Below are 23,233 nucleotides of genomic sequence, written 5' to 3' on the forward strand. Positions count from 1 at the left end.
AAACTTGATGAGGCTGCAAGTGTCCTCGATAAGTCTGAACTTGGTGACCATGTCTATACACAGACCACCAGCAACGCCAGGCTGGATATGTGGCTCGAAAGAAGGTGATGGCTACAAAGTGTCGTGAATGTTTCAATCAGCTGTTAACATCTGCTGAAGATGCAGATGAGGGCCTCTCCTCATTTACAGCATTTTGTGATCAAGGAGGCCTTCTGTATCCTTCAGTCCAGATGTTTGCATTTGTGGAAGCATTAGAAGATGTATTCACAATATGGTTTAGCTGGCACACACTTCAGCGAGACAGCATGATGGAAATTTTCCACATCATGCAGAATGTGCATCGTGTTGTGTGTCACGCATACCAGGAAGAACTTGCCAACAACATAATGAAGTTCTTTCTTCTGACTAGGCTCCATTTTCTCACCAAGTCCCTGAATACGCACACTTCCCTATTCTAGACACTGTATGCTTCCCTTCTCTTGGAATCCAGTCTGTAACCCTTAATGACCATCAGTTATCTTCCCTCCTCATTACATGCCTTGCCCATGCCCATTTCTTTTTCTTGGTTTCAACTAAGATGTCATTAATTCGCGTTTGTTCCCTCACCCAATGTGCTCTCTTCTTATCCCTTACTGTTACAATCATCATTTTTCTTTCCATAGCTCGTTCTGTCGTCCTCAATTTAAGTAGAACCCTTTTCGTAAGCCTCCAGGTTTCTGCCCCGTACGTGAGTACTGGTAAGACACAGCTGCTATACACTTTTCTCTTGAGGGATAATGGCAACCTGCTGTTCATGATCTGAGAATGCCTGCCAAACGCACCGCAGCCCATTCTTATTCTTCTGATTAGTTCAGTCTCATGATCTGGATCCGTGGTCACTACCTGCCCTAAGTAAATGTATTCCCTTACCACTTCCAGTGCCTCGCTACGTATCGTAAACTGCTGTTTTCTCCCGAGACTGTTAAATATTACTTTAGTTTTCTGCAGATTAATTTTTAGACCCAGCCTTCTGCTTTGCCTCTCCAGGTCAGTGAGCATGCATTGCAATTGGTCCCCTGAGTTACTAAGCAAGGCAATATCATCAGCGAATCGGAAGTTACTAAGGTATTCTTCATTCCCCAATTCTTCCCGATCCAGGTCTCTGAATACCTCCTGTAAACACGCTGTGAATAGCATTGGAGAGATCATATCTACCTGCCCGACGCTTTTCTTTACTGGAATTTTGTTGCTTCCTTTATCGAGGACTACAGTGGCTGTGGAGCCACTATAGATATCTTTCAGTATTTTTACATATGACTTGTCTACACCCAGATTCCGTAATGCCTCCTTGACTGCTGAGGTTTCGACTGAATCAAACACTTTTTCGTAATCAATGAAAGCTATATATAAGGGTTGGTTATATTTCGCACATTTCTCTATCACCTGATTGATAGTGTGAATATGGTCTATTGTTGAGTAGCCTTTACGGAATCCTGCCTGGTCCTTTGGTTGACAGAAGTCTAAGGTGTTCCTGATTCTATTTGCGATTACCTTAGTAAATACTTTGTACGCAACAGACAGTAAGCTGATCGGTCTATAATTTTTCAAGTCTTTGGCGTCCCCTTTCTTATGGATTAGGATTATGTTAGCGTTCTTCCAAGATTCCGGTACGCTCGAGGTTATGAGGCATTGCGTATACAGGGTGGCCAGTTTCTCTAGAACAATTTGCCCACCATCCTTCAACAAATCTGCTGTTACCTGATCCTCCCCAGCTGCCTTCCCCCTTTGCATAGCTCCCAAGGCTTTCTTTACTTCTTCCGGCGTTACTTGTGGGATATCAAATTCCTCTAGACTACTCCCTCTTCCATTATCGTCGTGGGTACCACTGGTACTGTATAAATCTCTATAAAACTTGTGCACAGCACTCCTTTATTCTCAATTCTACACCCTCGCCGCTAACACACCTTCGCTCGTTGCTGCACCCACCAGCCTTACCCCCTCTCCTCTTTAGAACCCCACCTTTATATACTGTGCCAAGGAAAGCATATGTCGCCTTGAAAAAGACAAGAGCACACAAAAGGTAAAAGGGCAAAGAAAATGTATATGGCTAATTGTCAACTCACATGAAAATAAGCATAAAAGAAAAATGAGAAATGATGGATAGTCATTGTGAAGGAGTAAAAATCACAGCACAAAAATCAGACACAGTGCACAGGACTATTATCCTGTCTTGTGAACTGTTTTGTATACTGTGTCATTGTATTTTTGTACTATGAATTTTACTTCATCATTATGAACCAACTTGCTCAAGAAAACATTTTGCATAGACATTGCATTGGGTGTTGCCAGATTAGGCAACACCCAATGTGAGTAGCCAAAATGTATACCCAGCATTGCCTTTTCATGTTTGCAATTTGCGATATGTATGTCATATTCTCTTACCCACTGCAGTGACTCAATGACAATTGCATCTTGCTGTAAAACACAAGACCATGTGTTCAATTCCCAGCCACTGTGGCTGTACTTTGCTAATGATGAAAAAATGGAAGAATGCCCATGTACCCTGCTTTCAGTGCATGTTAAAGAATCCTAGAAAGTCAAAATTATTCCAAAGCCTCCTACAACAGCACCCCTCATAGCCCACTGTGCAGTTCCTGGACATTCAACCCCACAATTTATTATTTATTCTTCATTGTGTTTGACATCTTTTACAGTTTTGCATTGTGCCTCTGGAACTTTTCTCTGTGCTTTCTTTTGAACTCTTTTTTTTTTCCACACCTTCCTTGTGTGCATTCTTCCCTAGATATCTATTGTAGAATATGGTTTGGAAAACCTATTTCATAAGACTGACTTCGTGGTTTGGAATCAATATTTGCGAGCAAACAAATCAATAGGATAGTAAAATTATGTTTAAACTGTACACGAAATTAACCAGTGCTCTTTATAACCTAGTTTTGTTAACCAAGCCTTGCATACATGACAAGGTATTCCACGTGGTCACAATTAATCAGTTGTTAGAAAATGGCCAATATATGCCACACATTATAAGAGACAAGGTAAGATTCACTTTACCGTGCCTCAGCCGCAAGTCTGAGGAGTGATGTCATCCGCTTTTCTGTCCTTGCAACACTCAGTGAGCCACATCGTCTCCAACCTAAAGACACCAGCAAAGATGAAATAAAAACTTTAATTGACAATTTAAGGTAAATTATGCCATCATTAAAAACATATGTAGCAACCAAATTAAGTTGCAGAATAACAAACCATGCCAATTCAGCCCCATTACCATAATTTTCAGACTGAAGTCCACGTCTATACATGTTCAAATATTGTAATTTCTTATGGTACAGACTATCTATGGGTATGGATTGTGCATAATGTATTTTTTTTTAAGATAATAGGCACAGTTGATGAAAACAAAGCCTGACTGAGCCTGGAATATTTTATTGTGCTAAAATGCATATTGTCACGTAGGTCTCGGTGAGCTACCTGGCACGCAGGCAGACAGAAAGGAACACTGCGTCGACGTTAGATGTAAAAGGAGTTTAATGGGCGAACTTGTGCCCGAAATCAAGTGAACTACGCGGTGACGGCGAAAGCAGCAAGCGCGTCTGGGGTGTTCGTCGGACTGAGCCAGCGCAGGCGGTGGTCCCGCATTTATACGTTTCGCATGCATGATCGAAACGCGTCAAGCGACGCCGCCTGCGGCGCAGCGACGCGAGCTGCGTACCTCGCGTCGCTAGAAGCTGAAATAAACGCACGTGGCATTACCCCCCCGTGAAACCCCCCGTTACCCCCCCAGGTTGCGAATGAGAGCAAGGAAAAGTTGCTCCTTGACGGCCCTCATAAGGTACTGAAGCTTCTTGTCTTCAGTCATGTTGGCATCCGCGTGGCGGAAGAGCTTTTGCATTTCTTCCTCAAAGACGGTTACGGACTCGTTTGGATGCTGCTGGCGAGTTTGAAGCAAGGCCTCAGCTCGTTCTTTGCGCAGAATACTTGCGAAAGTTGCAGATAAGTGCCTCTTGAAAGCCTCCCACGATGTCAGGGACAGCTCCTGGTTCTCGTACCAGGTTCTAGCAGAGTCTTCGAGAGAGAAGAAGACGTTCCGAAGTTTGTCTTCGTCAGACCACTTGTTGAAGGTTGCAACTCGTTCGTAACGTTCCAGCCAATCTTGTACATCTTCGCAAGTGGAACCGCTAAAAAGCAGAGGTACTCGCGGCTGCTGGACGACGAGCGGCGCAGGTGTAGTGGCAGCTTGCATTGGTGACGTCGAGCGGTGGTTCACACGGCGACCAGGGGCAGGTAGTGGTCCCAATTCAGCCGGCAGTCCTTGAAGTCGGCGGCTGCTCCAGGTTTCTTCCTTCTTGTCTTCTCTGGAGCTGTCTTCCGCGTCGCCAGCTCCAGATGCACTTGGGCTGGTGTCCCGGCTTTGAGGGGGTGTCCGGGGCATAAGCACCTCCACCAAAATGTCACGTAGGTCTCGGTGAGCTACCTGGCACGCAGGCAGACAGAAAGGAACACTGCGTCGACGTTAGATGTAAAAGGAGTTTAATGGGCGAACTTGTGCCCGAAATCAAGTGAACTACGCGGTGACGGCGAAAGCAGCAAGCACGTCTGGGGTGTTCGTTGGACTGAGCCAGCGTAGGCGGTGGTCCCGCATTTATACGTTTCGCGTGCATGATCGAAACGCATCAAGCGACGACGCCTGCGGCGCAGCGACGCCGGTCGCGTCGCAGCGACGCGAGCTGCGTACCTCGCTTCGCTAGAAGCTGAAATAAACGCACGTGGCAATATTGAAATTAAATGTTAAAGCTTAATACTTTGCAGTCTAATAAGGAACCCAGGGTCTTACTATGTGTAAATAAATTTTTGCTTGCTGACTGTAAAGTGGTTTCAAACAGTTTTAAAAAATTAACTTTCAGCCAAGATTTGCCCCTGTGCACCACATGCAGTGGGCAGACTGTTGTCTAAGAAATATGGCACTTAGAACACGGCTGCTACTCAGAAAAAATGCACTCTGAAAATGCTGTAATACAGTAAAGACTAAACATATAAAAAAGTGCCCTCTGTCTCTAATTCAGTTCTTTAGATTGTTACGGTGAAAAGAAGGAAGAAGTTGAATTGGACTAGAGGAAGACGAAGTCTGGCAGTTGCCTGAACGCCATATACCTCTGTTGTAAATATACATTATTTTATACTCGTGGGCCTGCTTTCTTCCTGCAACATTTTGGTGGAGGTGCGGGGTACAATCATGGAACTTCACAGCGGACGTCATCTACCTGCCGCCACAATGGCAAATCAACTGACACAAGCGACAAGGCCTCAGCAGCCCGTGCAAACGGTCATCCTCACTCATCCACGGGACCCAGGAACATTTTGTGGCACAGACAACGCCGACGTCGAGGACTGGCTTACGATGTACGAGCGAGTGTGCGACAACAACAGGTAGGATCCAACAATGATGCTAGCAAAGGTGATATTTTATCTAAGAGGAACTGCGAAGCAATGGTACAACACACACGAAGCTGACCTAACGAGCTGGGATGTCTGCAAAGAAAAAATGCGAGACCTGTTTGGCAGACCTGTCAGTCATCAGCTGGCAGCAAAAAAAGAACTTGCGTGCCGTGCTCAGAAGTCCACAGAATCCTATGTCATGTACATACAGGATGTGCTGGCCCTCTGTCGCAAGGCTGATAACAACATGATCGAGACAGACAAGATTAGTCACATACTGAAAGGTATTGCAGACGATGCCTTCAATCTCCTGATGTGCAAGGACTGTCCCACTGTGGATGCAATTCGTTCAGCCCACAGGACCGGAAGATATTACGCGCATAATTCGCCGTGAGCTTGAGGCCATGGCTCTGGCTCCAGTTCGTTCCGACTGTCAGGAAAGTGTGCCCACTATATCCCTTATACAAGCAGTCGTTCAAGAGGAAATAGCAAGTTTGGGCATTCCATCTCTCTGCTCGGTCCGCCATACAAACACCTACCAGATTTCTCCAGCCACTCGCTCCGAGACGCAAAGCATTCCGCCACTTCGTCGCAACCCAGCTGACTGGCAACCAGCGGATGATAAACCCATCTGTTTTAATTGCTCTGGTATTGGACACATCGCCCGTCATTGCCGCAACCACTGGTCGTCGCCTCCTCGATGGTCATCTCCAAGTCACTACCGCCAAGTACCAGACAATCGTACTTTCTCGCCCTATACGCCGACTAGGAACATCAATGCCGACAGTGCTCCACCAAGATCCAGCCGCTCCCCGTCTCCGCAAAGTCGTAGGTCCCGTTCGCCTCTCGTTCACCACTCTTCATCCCCTTCGGCAACTGGTCGCTTCGCTTTGGGAAACTAGGCGGTGCAGCTCCCGGAGGTGAAGCTGCAACTCCGACCCGGCCCACAAATCCTCTGTTGACCCTGCCCACATGTGGAAACCTACTGGACATTGAAGTTGATGGCATTCCTGTTAGATCTCTGGTTGATACAGGAGTGCAGCTTTCAGTTATGAGCGCTGCTCTCCGCCGAAGGCTCAGAAAGGTTCCGACACCCGCCGTACCGGGCATTGTGCGAGTCGCCGATGGGAGTACTTCACCTGTCCTTGAAATGTGCACAGCACGTGTGACCATTGGGGACCATTATACCGTTGCTCTATTTATCGTCCTTGAACACTGTCCGCACGACCTTATTCTCGGCCTCAACTTCCTTTCGAAACACCCTGCCCAAATTGACTGCTCCGCAAGTGTTGTACAGTTGGATCTGCCACTTCCTGCTGACGCAACAACTTGTGCTTCACACCGCTTATGTTCTGCTGAGTTTGCAAGGCTGTCTCCACAAGCGGCTACAAATGTCCTCCTGACGCCCTGTCCTCCCGTACCTGATGGCGAGTACGTCGTGTCGCCGCTTACTGACGTGGTTTTTTCGCGCAATATTGCCCTGCCGCGCACCTTAATCCGGATCCGCGAAAACTGCACTCGCGTGCCCATCCTCAATTTTGGATTTTTGTCGCATGTGCTGCCACACGGTATCGCCATAGCGCATATCACTCCTTTGGAAGAATTTGAGGTTTCTTCTCTGACCTCTGAATCCTTCCTCAGTACCAACGGACCTTTGTCACCCACTCCCCTGTACTCGACGCCCGCGGACTATGTTTCTAAGATGATTGCCCCTGACCTTCCTTCCGAGCAAACAGCAGCTCTTCGTCACCTCCTGTTATCTTATCGGGACATCTTTGATTTGGATGACCGTCCACTTGGCCAGACATCTGTTGTCATGCATCGCATCAACACCGGTGACGCCAGCCCCATTCATAGCGGCCATATCATGTCTCCCAACAGAAAAGGCCATCATACAGAAAGAGGTAGACAGGATGATGGGCAAAGACATCATTGAACCTTCCAGTAGCCCGTGGGCATCACCGGTTGTCTTAGTAACGAAAAAAGACAACTCGTGGTGCTTCTGCGTTGACTACCGTCACCTCAACAGGATAACAAAAAAGGATGTTTATCCCCTGCCTCGCATTGATGACGCTCTTGACGGCCTTCACGGATCCCAATACTTTTCATAAATTGACCTCCGCTCCGGCTATTGGCAGATTAGCATCGATGAGATGGACCGCGAGAAAAGCGCCTTCATCACACCGGACGGTCTGTACCAATTTAAAGTCATGCCCTTTGGTTTATGCAATGCGCCAGCTACATTCGAGCGAATGATGGACTCCCTCTTGCGCGGCTTGAAGTGGTCTACATTCTGTCAATCTTTGACCCTTCTGCGCCCAGTGAAGTACGAACTGACACGAGTGGTCATGGCATCGGCGCTGTCCTCGCTCAGCGTCAACAGGGCCAAGACCGTGTCCTCGCTTACGCTAGCCGCCTTCTTTCCACAGCCGAGCGAAATTACTCCATTACTGAGAGAGAATGTCTCGCGCTCATATGAGTGGTCGCGAAATTTTGGCCGTACCTTTTCGGTCGGAGCTTCTGCGTCGTAACCTATCATCACGCCCTCTGCTGGCTCTCCTCTTTGAAGGACCCAACTGGATGACATGCACGTCGGGCATTGCGTCTACAAGAATATACATTTTCTATTATGTATAAGTCAGGGCGCCTGCATAAAGACGCTGACTTCCTGTCCCACAATCCCGTGGATCAACCGGACGATACTGATGCAGACTCGGACATCAGTGTTCTATCCCTCTCCGGCCTCCTCCATATTGGTGACGGGCAGCGCAAAGATCCTGTTCTTCGAACACTTATGGAATGCCTAAGCTCCTCACGCAACGACCTGTCCCTCCGGATGTACGCCTTGCGCAATGGAACTTTATACCGTCGTAGCGTTCGTCCTGACGGCCCGGAGCTCCTACTAGTCATTCCCAAGCACCTTCGGCTCACCGTGCTCCAGCAATTTCACGATGCTCCTACTGCTCGGCATCTGGACATCACTTGTACATATGACTGCCTGCAGCGCTGCTTTTTCTGGCCCAGCATTTATCACTCTGTGTGCCGTTATGTTGCTTCTTGCGACCTGTGTCAGCGCCGGAAGATGCCTGCTATACCTCCCACTGGTTTGCTGCAACCAACAGATCGTTCCTTTCCTTTGAGCGCTTCCTAACCTTACAGGAGGCCTCCTTACAGCGAAGGACCTTTGGAGGAAGCAAGCGTACTCTTATAGCTCCCTTCACCCGTCCTCATGTAAGGAGCTGTTGCCGCATGCCTGGGTTCAAAACTATCTCTTAAAATCTTTATGCGAACACCATTATTCTATAAAAAAATGTTGCATCGTCGCACAATCTGTAAATTGAAGAGATAATATAGAGAAGCGTGGACGCTTTCTTCTAGTTTTGTTTACTAAACTTTAAAAAAGTAGCGCATTACAGTGCAAAACTTGATGTGCTCCATCAACGCTGGCACGCCGGCATCGTGCAATGCCTAGCAACGCTTTCATGCTGCACGCGTGACTGAAACGAACATGCCTGGCAAGACGTACCATGCTCGCGCTTCTCCGCAGGTGGGCGACAGTACGCATGCGCAAGCAAACGTCACGTGGTTAAGCAGTGAGGTGAAGCGCTCGTTCAGGGCCAGGAGCGGCGTAAGGACGCATGGAGGTAGCTTTGGAGCTACCTTATGCTGAGGAAGCACCAAGGAAGCCTTCGCCAAGGACCCCTCAGTAAGGAAGCTTTCAGAGTGACATAAGGTAGTCTCAACGCAATGAAGGCTTCCTTACTGAGGTAAGGAAGATTTCATTGTTTGGCCCTTACTATACGACGTCATCCTGCACCACGGCGCCCCTCGCCAGTTGCTGACGGATCGCGGCCGCTACTTTCTATCGAAGGTCATCAATGATCTGCTCCGCTCCTGTTCTACATTCTACAAAACATCAGATTGCTACCGCGTACCACCCTCAAACGAACGGCCTCACCGAGCGACTCAACTGCACGTTAACTGAAATGCTGGCCATGTACGTTTCCGTCGATCACCGCGACTGGGATGTCGCTTTACCGTACATCACTTTCGCATACAACTCGTCCCGTCATGACACTGCTGGATTTTCACCATTTTACCTGTTGTATGGCCGTGACCCCACCTTGCCCTTTGACACATTGCTACCTTCCGCAGTATGATCACCCAGCACTGGTTACGCTCGCGATGCTATTGACTTAGCCGCCCAGGCCCGAGAAGTCGCCCGTCATCACCTCACAGTCTCGCAAGCTTCTCAAAAGTGACGCTACGACCTTCGGCACCGAGACACCCATTTTTCACCTGGTTCCCTTGTCCTTCTCTGGACGCCTTCACGTCGCATCAGCTTGTCGGAAAAACTACTTTCGTGTTATTCTGGTCCGTACCAGATCTTACGCCAACTGTCCGACGTGACATACGAGATCACCCCAGTCGGTCAGCCTTCAGTGCCTCCTAACGTCACTAGCGATGTTGTTCACATCATCAGGCTCAAGCCCTATGTCCCCCCATTAAGTGAGGCTCTATAACTTGCACCGGGACGGAGCTACTCCGCCGGGAGGGTGATGTTACGGTGAAGAAAAGGAAGAAGTTGAATTGGGCTAGAGGAAGACGAAGGTCTGGCAGTTGCCTGAACGCCACATACCTCTGTTGTAAATATATATTATTTTATACTCGTGGGCCTGCTTTCTTCCTGCAACAATATTAACATAATAACTATGTGCAAACCAGTTTAATTTCTGCACTAAATACGTTCGTGTTTCTTTTATGTGAGAATAACTGGAAAAAATTAGGAGATTGTTAAGGAAAGCTAGCAGGAATGACAAAAAGTCACTGTGGCCAAGAAAATTACGGAGGAATACTCAGTATTTTAAATGTCACAGGACATTAATGACAACCAGTGAGGCCCGAATTCTCAACCACATGTCATTTGCGGTGCTGCACCGCAAAGGCAGGGCAAGGAACCACGTTTGCACAACGCAGCATGAAAACCATTTTACGGCATGTGTTGCAGGGGTTGGGTATAAGTTCCCTCTCACATGCGAAAGAGTTTACATAGGCCAAACCAATCGATGTATTAATGACCACCTGCATGAGCACCACTCCTCCCTGGGGTCAGATAACGGTGCAAACTTTCCTCACCATTGCAATGAATGTTGCTGTAACCCTTTGTTCAGCAATGTAATGATTCTTGGTAGAGGCAAGGGCAAAGAAGAGCGAGAAATCCTGGAAGCATACTACATCAGTTTACAACCTCGGTGCGCTTACTTGAAAAAGAATTTGCATTTCTAGGTTGGTCACCATAGGTGCGATATCTTGTCTTTTCATGCTCAGTGATTAGCGATGCTGTAGTTGCGCATGCTCTGCTGGCCTTGCTGGGACTACGCCATTTCTAATAAAGCTTAGTTGATAGTTCAGTCATTGTGGTGTGAACCTCTCCTCTTGTCCTTTGTTTTGTGACTGGTTTTTTCTTTCAACTGTGTACCAAATGGCCCAGATTTCAACCCTTCTGCACCACTAGCGGTGGCTAGCAATGGAACGCTAGCAATGGCTCCCTTCTCTTTTCACAGGCATGTGCACACACAGGTGCAGCTGAGCCCTGAATGTGTTGATCAGGTCTGCTCCTGACCATGTCAGCTACTTCAACTGGCAATGGCTGGTGCGCATATATAGCACCAAGGCAGCCAGATCTACAGCAATCACCATGGAATACAAATAAATGTGGGATTTCCCTTTCATGAATATTTCTTTCATTAATCATGTAAGCTGGACTACTCACACTGAACATAACACTATTAAACCACTTAAAACATTTAGTTTTGAACAAGTCTTGAACATCACTAATTAGACCTTTAGTGTATTGATCAAATTATCATTATGGCTTTTTATGATACTAAATGCTACTCTTAAAACCTTGCTCAAATCAGTACAAAAGGAACCTACAACGTATAGCTTTTCCCATAATTTAGCGAAGTGCATCCTCAGCAATAACAACAGCAAACCCTCTGTCACTCTTACTTTGTTGAGAAAGTTTGTCAATTTAGCTTTTTTTTTTTTTCACCTCAACCGTTTGTCTGAGCCAATTCTTGTCTGGACGTTGATCATCTACTAAACGTTGGCTTGCCTGCACAAATTCACACAAAAGCTTGCCTCTCATTTTTGTAGTGAAATACACTACCTGTGGGTAATATAAGAATAACTCAGCAGTAATAGCCACCATTACTGACTATTTATAATAATAAAAAGCTACTAAAACCAGCCTTTATTAGCCTGTAAACTTATTGTGACCAACGTCTCTTTACATCTGAAATTTTATCACTGATCTTTGGCTTTACAGCCAAACCTGTATATAACGAACTCAAATAAAGCAAATTATTATCTGTATCAAGAATGAAAAACTTACTGACTGATACTCACGTAAGATAACTCCCTAATAAAGAACTGGACATAAGGAATATTGAAATTGGCGCCTCTGCTGTCTGTGCCATCAGGCCCTTGAATGTGAGAAGCCACCTCGCCCGACGCTTCAGGACGCACTTTCAGTGATGGATGTGCTGCGCCGGTATGTGCCAACATTGATGGAGCTGGATTGACGAAAGTCTACATAATCTCATGCATCGAGAATGCAATTATTTGTGATGCTTGGTAATAGCTTAAGCACAGGAAAAAGTTACTGCTTACCACACATAGTTTTGTTCTCTATAAATGGATTCGTTCCTTGCTTCTTTTCTCTATTGGAGGTAACAAATCCATATATAATGAATGCATCACAAAAGTATATGTTTGTTATAGATGAGCTTAGGTATACTGAATCACCTGACACATATGTCGAACAATTTTTATGTATAAACATGTTCGTTATAGCCAGGTTCAACTGAAATTGCATTTAACTTGCTATGACAGGTCAGCAATAAGAATATGCCTAATACATCATGGAATGTGACATCATCCAGAGAAATTTCGACCAGTGTAAAAGACTGCCAGATTCAATTCTGTGTAAAAAATTGGGTACAAAGCTTTACACATGCAATGGCAGGGGTCAAGGTCATCACCACATATTGTTGCACATACCATGGTGGCAGCACTATGCAAGGGACGTGCAGTCAAACCCACTAATAATAAACAGCAGGAAGCATCAAGGTTTATCCTATATATTCAAATCACATGAAATCTAAGTCACATCTGACGCAGAAATACCTTCATTATATCCAGTAATCATTACAAGCACTGATATTAGCATTTAAAAAATTGTGACCGGTTCTATGTGAACGAAATGCAAGCGTGGTGCCTCCAATGGGCCAGAAAAGGGTCTCTGGTTGGTTTTGATGGCCTGTCAGCAGTTTTCTGTGTTCATATGTGGCACGTGAGCAATGTTAAATTACAAAGGCACTTTTCATTGTCATCAATATATGCAACCGTGCAACTGGTATGATCACATGGGATCAGCACATTGGCTTGCCAGCTGTAGGCCAGCCAAGTCAAGCCATGAACAAAAGTGGGTATGTGCATCCAGAATGTGCCCTTTCAAGTTCCTCTTGTTGAGCATTTGACATTTTTGGTAACAGAATACATATTTTGAGCAGCAAGCTGACAAACATTTGCTTTGCTGTAGCCAAATTTGTCTTGTATGGTGCGTTTTTTCTCTACTTATAGCAGTAGAATACTTACAGAAATAAACTATGGCCAATTAAATTTTTTATTTACTTCATTGTGTCCAGTAACTTGTTATATTGGTGTTCATTATAGTATTGAGGTTCAACTGTATATCCAGAGTTTTCAATCAAGTGAACCCATGTGAAAAAAGCTTTTATCAATCACTCATTATGAAACAGCTTAGTTGTAAAACCAAACCAATAAAAAAATTTCTTAATTATGCTTCTAACAGGTATGGTACGTAGACTATGACTATAGGTTAGGGTTAAGCCAATCGGAGGCAAAGATGTTCCTTTTACTGATAGTGGGGGATGTGCAGCAACCACCCTGCCTTGCGTGGATGGCTCAAGAGGAGCAGGATATGGATTATGTAAACTTTTCAAACCACACCATAGTGAACACACACTATTGAATGGAGCACAAAAAAAATCAATTTTATATTACAGCCTTCATCCTAAGCCAAAGATATTGCTGTTTTCATTTTTTAAACATTGAAAAGATACTTAGTTTCCCTGGAAAACGTATCAATGCTGATTAACTTTCTAATGCCAAGATCATTTTCAATTAACAATGTGTTAGTAGCCCAATATATAAAAAACTATAATAGAGCTGAACTTTCCTGCCTGCCAAGTATTAAATGTGACTGACTTTGTAAACACAGCTCCTTTTTCTTTATTATAGTCTTTTTTTTTTTCTCAAGGACCCAGACACATCTCAGCCTTTCACAAAAGACATCTCTTGATTAAAAATTATGCAGTTTTACATGCCAGAACCACAATCTGATTATGAGGCACGTCATAGTTGGGGACTCCGGAAACTTGAACCACCTGGGGTTATTTGACGCACACCTAAATCTAAGTACATGGGTGTTTTCACATTTTGCCCCCATCGAAATGTGACCGCCGTGGCCGGGACTTGATCCCACGACCTCGTGCTTAGCAGTCCTATCTCTTGGTTCGTCAAAGCAATTGACATAAAAGCCAGTCATCACTTCCACAGCAATACAACAAAAGCATAAAACATAATTGGTTTTATTAAGCCACAGTGCATATTATTCAGTCTTGCTGAATTTTTCAACAATATATTTTGTGGCACTATTACGACCTTCTAGCAGCAGCATATAAACACACTGCAGTAAGCAAGCAAATGACACTCCAGCTCCTATCTTTATCATTTGCAGTTTCTCTCACAAGCCACTCCCCCAACCCTCTCTCTCTTTGACAAAGTAAAAAAGCATAACCTCGTGCAGAGAAGAAAAAAAGACAGCTTTATCATGGCTGGTTTAAAAACCTAGTAAAATAGTCCCAATCATAAAAGCGGTTATACATTACAAGAATAATGGTAATTAAATATATCAGGCTATAAAAACATAGATTATATTCCTCACCAATGTCATGTCCTGCATCATGCAACTCCTGATAGAGCTTGGCACTGGAGCGTGCAAGGATTCCATCAATTGTTGGCTGGAGCTGGCCTACCAAGCCACTACTGCGCCATGTTGCACCACACCCAATACTGCCAAGCAAACAAAAATTCAGTTCACAAAATTAATATGCCCACTAAGAAACTAAACAGAATTATAAGAAACAACCCACGGCATATAGCACAACTTTACTTCATGTGCTAGATTACTCTCAGAGGCAGAAATTATTTGCATCAGAAATCAAAATGAATACTCGACTAATGAACACATTTTTCCTAATTAATGTTCAAACTAATTATTTTACGGCACATATTGCAATTTATGAATCGTAGCCAGTGACTTTGAAAGTTATATCCACTTGAAACGAATTCTGAAGATGGCACCAGTTTCAAGATGTGTTCCCAAAGATTGTGATGAAATGCATTGGTGCTCCGGTAATTTTTTAGCTTCAATGCACAAAAAATTGTTCTGTTAAAAAAGTAAGTGGCACAAGAGTGCACATTTACCACAAGTTTGACAGCTTTAATATCGAAACTGGTGCTAGATTCAAAATTCGTTTTAAGTGGATGTGCCTTGTGAAATCACTGGCTTCAATTTGTATAGTGCAATATTTGCCCTAAAGTAATTAGTGATATTTGTTAGAGCGATATTTTGTTAATTAGCCAATTACACATTTTCATTTCCAGTGTAAGTAGTGCCCGCTTCTTTGGGTAATCCCGCTCAATGAGTAGATTTGTGCTATATGACACAGAAGAGGAGTTTTGTTTGTTTGTTTTTTTAATTCTGTTAACATTTTCAAAAAAACACCCAGTATATATGGATGTACACTTTAAGTTCGTACATTAAAGGAAAAGTGCATCACTGAACCACTCCAGATTGGTAGACTACTCAATAAAATTATATCTGCATTTCCACAATAGAAGAAAACTGCTTTTAAGCGAAGAAAATTAATGCCACACTTCACACCTAAACCTAAAGAAATTGATGCCATTTAACTTCACACCTAACCCGCTATGACCGTGGTGTCATGGTAATGTAAATGCTATTTAATGACATTTTCACATATTTCAGTCTAGTTCATGAAGACCTGCAATGAATTACATGTAATTAATTATTTGTAATCAATTTTTTTTATCTTGTAATTTAACGATTACTTTGTTTACTCTGTAATGCTCACTGTAATTCGGTTACATTTTTAGTAACCAATTACATGTAACCAGTTAGATTTTTGACAAAACAAGCTCCGAGAGGCGATGCAGCTTTGAGCACTTACATTTAGCGGGAACTACAGTGTCCAAAGGGATGAAAACCTGCACACAGGTTACCTCCCTCCCACAATCAGCATCTTGCATCTACAACTTAATCACCTGAATACGCACGCTTGCAGATTTGCCCACCTCTCTTTGAAGTCTCACCTCAGTGTTTTTTTCTGATATTTCTCTCTGTCTCTCGCTCCGGGAAGCACCTTTAGGCGGTCTTTATAGGCGGTAAGAGCTGCTGGTCAATTATCCCTCACTTAGTGCAGTCTATGACTTTTCTGACATAGATGATTTTGAGTGTTGAACACCTATGTTTCTATCTGTTTGATATTAGGGGACTCATATACACCTATTTTTGTGATTGTAACATACAAACAGTATCTTAAGGGCTCAATAATATGCAGCTTTGTATTAAATTACATTACAAATTTGGCCACCTTTTCAAGGAATGTGAATGCATTTGCTGGCACTCATCTGAGTCTAAATGACTAAAAAGTGAAGAGCGCCAAAAAGAGGTCCACCGGATATTCAGCAAGAAATTGAAATGGCACTTATATGGCTCGAGGCCAATGACCACTCGAACATTGATGCCAGGAAATCATGAACCTAAATACGATTTTTAAGTTTTTCACTGGCCTGATTGGGAGTTCTTTCCCCTAGCCCCAGCAACAATGAAGTGCTGCCCTTCACAGAGAACCCATATGCGAGTATCACGGCACTGAGTAACCACCATCTTGAGAGCAAGGTGTTTGTACGTTACTACAGAGCCCCATCTATCCAGTGTGCACATCAATTGAGTTTTCAGTGCCCCTCCATATGTCTTAACAAGAAAACGAGGGAAAATTACCAAATAAAATTTTGAAAAGCAATTCTTAGTAAAGAGAAACAATGTGTGAAGAGCTACAGAGGATGCAGTAAAAGCGCCAGGCCAGCCGGTTCTATTTAGTGTATCTGCGTAATGTTAATAATAATAGTAAGGAAGGTAACCTTAAAATAAGTGATTACCTTTTAGTAATTGTTCAAGTACTTATATGGGGCAGTAATTGGTAAATGTAATCATAACATTTTTTAACAAAGTAATTATAACCGGTTGCTTTTTTTCCTGTAATGTGTACAAGCCTGATTTCATGGAAATAAAGCCCACAAAGATTGCCAGGTGAGCTCTTGTTCACATTGAAATGTAGCCCTGTTTTGATCGATAAGCAATTAATTATAATTAACCTTGGCTGTATACTACCCAAATGTATGTCACAAGGTGGTAGTGCAGAAATTGCAAGGAGGCATGGCCACTGTCTGACGTTTTTATCTTTTCTGGCACACCTAGACTCTTCTTACAGTAAGAATGACACATTTCCAATTCAGAAAGTGTAATTCATAGCTTAATTTATTTATTTTTGTATGCTTTGGAGCAATGCAGATGTGCAGGGCACTATGCAGAGACCCCCCCAACTGTGAGCACTACACCACATGACTTACACTTTGCTTACCATGGATGCCATGCACTACAAGGTTTCTTCTAAGAGTAGATGCCTTTGCACAATTAGTAAATTAAAGCAGCATAACTGTTCCACCAAACTTTCACAACAGCAGAAGTCAGTTCACTGATGCATTCTTGAGTGTACACACACTGCAAAAGTGATTTGAGGGCAATTCTCAATATGAGACAATAATCCTGCATAAAAGGTCTTTTGTGAGTGCAGTTTTGCAGCAAGTTATAAACAAAATACTCACCGGCCTTTTTCAAGAACAACTATGTCTGTCCATCCACGTTTCACAAGGTTGTAGGCAATTGAGTTGCCTATTACACCAGCACCACAAATGACCACTTTAGCAACAGCTGGCAGAAGTCGCTCCACCATCTAATGCAAGAAAGAATTTATAAACATTTGCATGCCATGGCAAATGCTCCCTCTGTTATTAAGGCCACCATTTATTTTTAGTTAGCACAATGACACTACAATATTCCTGTAATTATAGAAAGCATTAAGTTTCAAATAAATGGTTAGAATATGTTTTATTAAGCTCAGGTCCGTGCAGTGCTGGTCACATAAGTGTTTTCTACTTTTTACTAGAAGAGAGAAGACAGAGAAACATGGAACACAGATCACAAGTTGGTTTCTGTTTGAATAAACTGTCGCCTTCCATTTCACACCTTTTGTAATACCCATGTTACTTGTGCACTCTGAATGTGTAATTGAGTGGCAACATCATCTAGGCCTTCTCTTACTATAGTCATAGCCATATACAAGCCTCAAATAAATGTAATTTAGCTACTTCCATGACAAGTTACCAACTTTAATTAGTAACAGCTTGTGCAGGGCAGCTTTTCTATTTTTTCTTTTTTTTAATCTTGAGAAATTTGCTATGAGGCATTAGTGAAAACTCTTAAAAAAGGACAAAAACTAAACACATAAAACCCTGCATGATGCAGGTAGTGAAGCAATTACATTACAAATGTGCTGTCTGTTATCCAATTATAGCCCTCTGAGACAATAGGCTTCAGTTTGGTCATCATGATCATCTTGTAGCTTATGTCCAGAGTCCCATAACACTCGGGAAACAATATTAATGCTAACAATTTTAAGGAGTTCAAAGGCAACAGATTTGAATAAATGAACAAACATTTATCAGTCAAAGCAAACAGGGTGGCGACCTCCCATGTGGTGGGGCCTACAGTCCAGGATTCCACGCGTTGCAGCCACTACCATCATTACATCTATTAGCCAGTGCTAGCTAGTGGCTATGGAATCACTGAGTGATTCTGCCAAGGAATGGGAGCAAGGGAACCAGAAGTAAGGCAGGAATGGCCTGGCACTGACAGACCATTTGGAAAAAAGATGAATTCCGCAGTACAGGCAGTGTAGAGATAAGAGAACACGAACATAGTACTTAGCCCCTTAAGGGTTCTTCTTTTTTTTTATTTAACTACCATAGAGGCTCATTTTTTGACATAGTATGATTCAAGAACATAGCTCCTGCAACTATGTCTGCAAAAAGTGTGAAAAATCTCATCCAATAAAACTGATAATGATAGAATGTATACCGCCATCAATATTGCGAAAAGGGCTCGTCATGAGCCAAAAAGTGACGATCGCCCATGATGAGCTGAGGTAGTCAAAATCTTTTAAGAAGTAAAGTGTGAGTTTGGGAGTTCTGCCATACAACAGTCTACTGGCAAGAAAAGAAAGGGTGTGATGTGGTGGAGTGTTATTGTGTAAGGCAGAGGTCAGCAAGTTAAGAAGGAAACTAAAAGTTTGTAAGCAGAATCATCCCCGAAAAGGAAAAATTGTCATTTACCCCGGAGTAGCATGAAGCTACAAAGGAAACTCGTATTGGTCTCTCAAAAAGCTTCGCAGTTGAAGAAAAATTTGTCCTGGTCTGGGGATCACACCTGACACCAATGCCTTTCTGAGGTAGTCACTCTACCATCTGTACTAAACAGCTAGGAGGCCAACATATAACCAAACTAGGTCGAATTCATTACCAACTTGAAGCATACGAAATACAATCCTGAATTCTGAGCAAAAATAGCCAAACTATGTTCAAATACCTCAGTTGGCAACAAGCTTTACCTCCTCAGAAAGAATAAATTTGCTTCTCTTATGCTGTCCCATCGATTATGTGTTGCCATCTACCAAAAAGCATGACTAAGCACAGAGAAAAAATTAAGCTCGTCTATGGCATTGTTAGAAAATGTAAATACCGTTGACGAGCTCGGCTCATCCTTGGCCACTTTTATCTGAAATGCATGGATGAACCCAGCTCGTCCAAGGCCTGGAAGGGGTTAATATTGCAAATCAGTTCTGCAGGAATTTGCAAGGTAGAGGAAGCTTCATAAAAGGGTAAAATCTGCTAGCTTCCTCATTAGCTCAGCTAGTAGAGTGACCAGCTTGGAAAGGCATTGGCCTGGGCTACAATGCCCAGACCAAGACGATTTTTTTTTCCAACTTTGAACCTTTCCAAGTCACCCGTTATGGATTTCTTATGTAGCTTCATCCTACTCAAACATGGATGACGTTTTTTTTTTTTTCTTTCAGAAAACTCCCTTCACCTTGCGCACACAAGCAACACACGACAAAAAACCGTAAATTTAGCAGCTATTAAGTAGTATTCACATCGCTACGGTGAGTGCCACGACGGTCGCCTTAGCGGTAACAGATGGCGCCACCATGCCGGTGCAGCGAAATTGGCATTTTTTTAACGGCGTCGCCGCAGCTAGACGACGCGCACTTCAGATTTATTGTGGACAAAACAAGCACGCAATGCCTGCGAATTTGGTATTACACTAGATCCGCCACGAAATCCTATATCTGTGTGAACGTTCCGCATGAAAAAGCTGCGGTTTAGAGGCAGGGATCTCTCCTGTTTATGGAACACTCTGTACATCTCTACGGGCTAGTTGGTAACCCAACTTAAAGCTACTATTCGTAAAAAACAGGGAAGAAACGAATAACGGGGACGGACACGCTGTACCTGTTCATTATTCGTTTAAGTATTTTCTTTTTTCACTGTAGTCGCTTTCTATCACTAACGCTACAGCTTTCACAGCCTTTATTGGCACCAACCACACCGGATATGCATGAAAAACCATACGACTTTATGCTGTTTATTCACACATATCTTAAATAGAAGGCAGTTAGTGCTTTGAATAGTCTGCAGGACAACCGATTTTCTGCGCATAATGCACCCAACCCTTCAAAAATAGATACCCTACATCGCGTTGCGATTCTAACTAGCGCGACAGGAAATTTATAGCTAGTTCAGGACAAAAGGAAGATTAAAACGAGTCTATGCATGATAGAAAGTGAGTAGCTAGCGTCCGCTATCAATAATCCTGCAGCCACCTGCACGGTTTCTTCAGCAAGGCTTTTAAATAATAATAATAATAATGAGTTTACCACAAGCTTTGCCCCTGCAAAACCACGCTAGCGCGCCAGTTACTACTTGCATCTCTGATGATTCATATAAATTTGAGATGCTTTGAACCCTTGATTTTGAAGTCCACTGAATCTACTACGTTTACTCAGAACGGTTGCAAGCGTGCGTGTACCCCACCTTCCATTAACTTAAAGGCATGCTTAAAGGTCATATACGGCACGTTGCGTAGCACCATGCTCAGCAATAGAACACAGTCTGACTTACTTTCAGATATTTAATAAGAAGGCTCGCCGACCACGGCTTTTCTCACAGTCTTCCGATACATGCCTACGATCGAAAGACGTTTAGCAGTTCAGACTTTCAGTCAGCTGTTTGTCTCCTTGTGCACCGGCGCTGCCTTGTTTACAACCACTGTAAATATCACCACCATCCGACTGGCTGCGAAAAATAGACTCCACCTATGACTGCACCCCATGGCGGGAAAGCCATGTATATTCAAACACCTAAAAATAATTGTTATCGCTCACGCCGCTGAAAGCTCGTTTTCCTACACTGTTTCACATCATAAACTGCATGAATTCATGACGCCGCTTCGTTTCCACGCCCCCCCCCCCCCTTGCCGTGTTTCGGGTACCATGGAGCTGCGGCATAATCTGCTTAACTTGAGTTTCGGTGGTAATATCAGAAAACTTCGTGCATGAGAAGCTTTAAATGTAAACATCTTCGACGCAGATCGCTGTATAGCGCATGCACTGCACGTCATGAAAGGATTCAAGAAGCAGTATGAGATGTTCTAGACACAGTTTCACCTATGGTTTCACTGTGCTGCCGCTTTGGGAGAGAGATAGCAAATGATGAAAGGTAGGGAGCTTTAGAGTACTGCTTAAGTCGCACTATGTCAAGCTTCAATGAACTATTGTGATACGTAACCATTCAATTTACGCGCAGAAACTCAAAGCTGTGGCTTTTTATCAATTAAGCAATTATGCAATTTAGCTAATTATGGATGAAATCAGCTGCTTGCATTAGAACTGCGACAGTCTGACTGGCCCATGAGTATGTATTTAAGCTGGTTTCTGTTAGATGGTCAGCCACAAACATGCTCTTAGGAAATGCATAATTACCAACGGTGACAAATGATAAATTCTGCACTTGAGCGCTGTAGCCTGTGCATTTACGCACACGGTCTATTTAGAGCGAGAATGTCATAGGGTCAAATGTCTTGTCATTCTTCTCCTTACAGCAAGATACAACATGATCACGTTAAATCAAGTTTTTTATCTACATTCTCCTCACTGCATGCTTGTAATCGGCCAATTTTCTTTCACCTGTCATCTTGGTAACCTGTTCATCATACAGTGCGAGTCTTTCATGAACTTTTGCTTGATCACTTATGCCGCTTCACCAGTCATTGCAAACTCACTTCAAGCCCTCTAAATACTTGGGCGCAGCGTCTGTAAAATAAAAAACAGCACCAACGATTGTTTCAGAGACTTGGCTGCATTTCTTGATCTTGCTTTCTGCATGGCTATGCCAAGATTGAGACATCCCCTCAGTGAGCTGGGGCACGCGCTACCCCAGCAAATGCAGATACGTTTTCCAGTTGATGAATACCCAAGGGCAGCAATGAAGCCTGAAAGTTCAAACAAAGCAAGCAAATGGGCTCTACTTCCCTGTGACCATGACTCAATGTGCCAAGCTGCATCTTGTACTAGCCAGCCAACTTTATTGCTCACTACCATGTTGCACCACAGTGCGTTTGAACCTTTATTTGGAATTTCAGCACATCAAGCCTATTGGTTTGCACTCTTAAATTATGGGAGTGCTGGTAGAGCAATTAATGTTTTTTTTTTCTCTTTGTTTCTGAGCACATCCTTTTAGAGGCAATGATGTCCTTAAGTAATAAACTAGCGCTTGTAATATCCAAGTACATTCTTCATTGTTTCCATGCTTTATTAGGCGGGAACTTATTACTGCTCACCAACAGCACAAAAATACACTATCACTGTGCTAATAATCAGACAGCGAGCCTGGTAAATGCCAGCCACCATCTCTGGCTGCTGGTGCTACAGTGGCAGCTTGGGGTACTTGGCATATCCCGCCATTTTCAATGCATGTAGCAGGACACGCCCTGTGTACTTTGAGCGTTTATGTTAATACATGACAGAGAAAGGAAGAAACAAATGGCCCTCTTGCTTCTCACTAAAACAGCTAGCATACTGATTCTGCAGATAAGCCACCAAAGCGAGCAGAACAGTGGTGCACTGCAAGGAAGAGCTTCAGTAGGGAAGAGAACAGCCTCCATGAGGTTTCTATTTTCTATCCACATCCTCCTATGGGTAACACTGCACACAACACTGTCAAAATTCTAATGGTGAGTGCTCTAAGACCATGACGGTCATACAGACCACCTGTATTTTTAGTTTGAACTAAAAAAAAAAAGTATGCGACATATAGCACTGTTCCACCTAAAAGGTGGATTTTCAGAAGAGGCATAAATTACCTGCATGAGAAATCGCAATGTACAGGCAGCTAGTTGAGAAGATTTTTTTTTAATTATTCACTTCAGAGCACATGTTGCAGTTGCAAAATT

The 23,233-nt window shown here is 43.5% G+C and overlaps 1 protein-coding gene across 4 annotated transcripts in view; it reads right to left on the bottom strand.

The window, feature by feature from the left end:
- Window positions 1-21,089, bottom strand: part of LOC139050951 (pyruvate dehydrogenase phosphatase regulatory subunit, mitochondrial-like) — a 96,367-nt gene extending 75,278 nt beyond the window's left edge. The window contains exons 1-5 of one of the 4 annotated variants that reach the window (XM_070527850.1): window positions 20,905-21,089; window positions 19,466-19,536; window positions 17,494-17,621; window positions 14,468-14,595; window positions 3,052-3,133 (exon numbers count right to left, since the gene is read on the bottom strand). In XM_070527850.1, the coding sequence (XP_070383951.1) occupies window positions 3,052-3,133; window positions 14,468-14,595; window positions 17,494-17,621 (338 nt within the window). In that variant the 5' untranslated portion in view covers window positions 19,466-19,536; window positions 20,905-21,089. Of the gene's footprint in view, window positions 1-3,051; window positions 3,134-11,844; window positions 11,990-14,467; window positions 14,596-17,493; window positions 17,622-19,465; window positions 19,537-20,660; window positions 20,783-20,904 lie in introns of those variants that run through there. The other 3 variants (XM_070527846.1, XM_070527855.1, XM_070527865.1) reach the window with 3 other exon arrangements.
- Window positions 21,090-23,233: the final 2,144 nt, after the last annotated feature.

Source organism: Dermacentor albipictus, chromosome 1 (genome assembly GCF_038994185.2).
Source record: "Dermacentor albipictus isolate Rhodes 1998 colony chromosome 1, USDA_Dalb.pri_finalv2, whole genome shotgun sequence".
NCBI lineage: Eukaryota > Metazoa > Arthropoda > Arachnida > Ixodida > Ixodidae > Dermacentor > Dermacentor albipictus.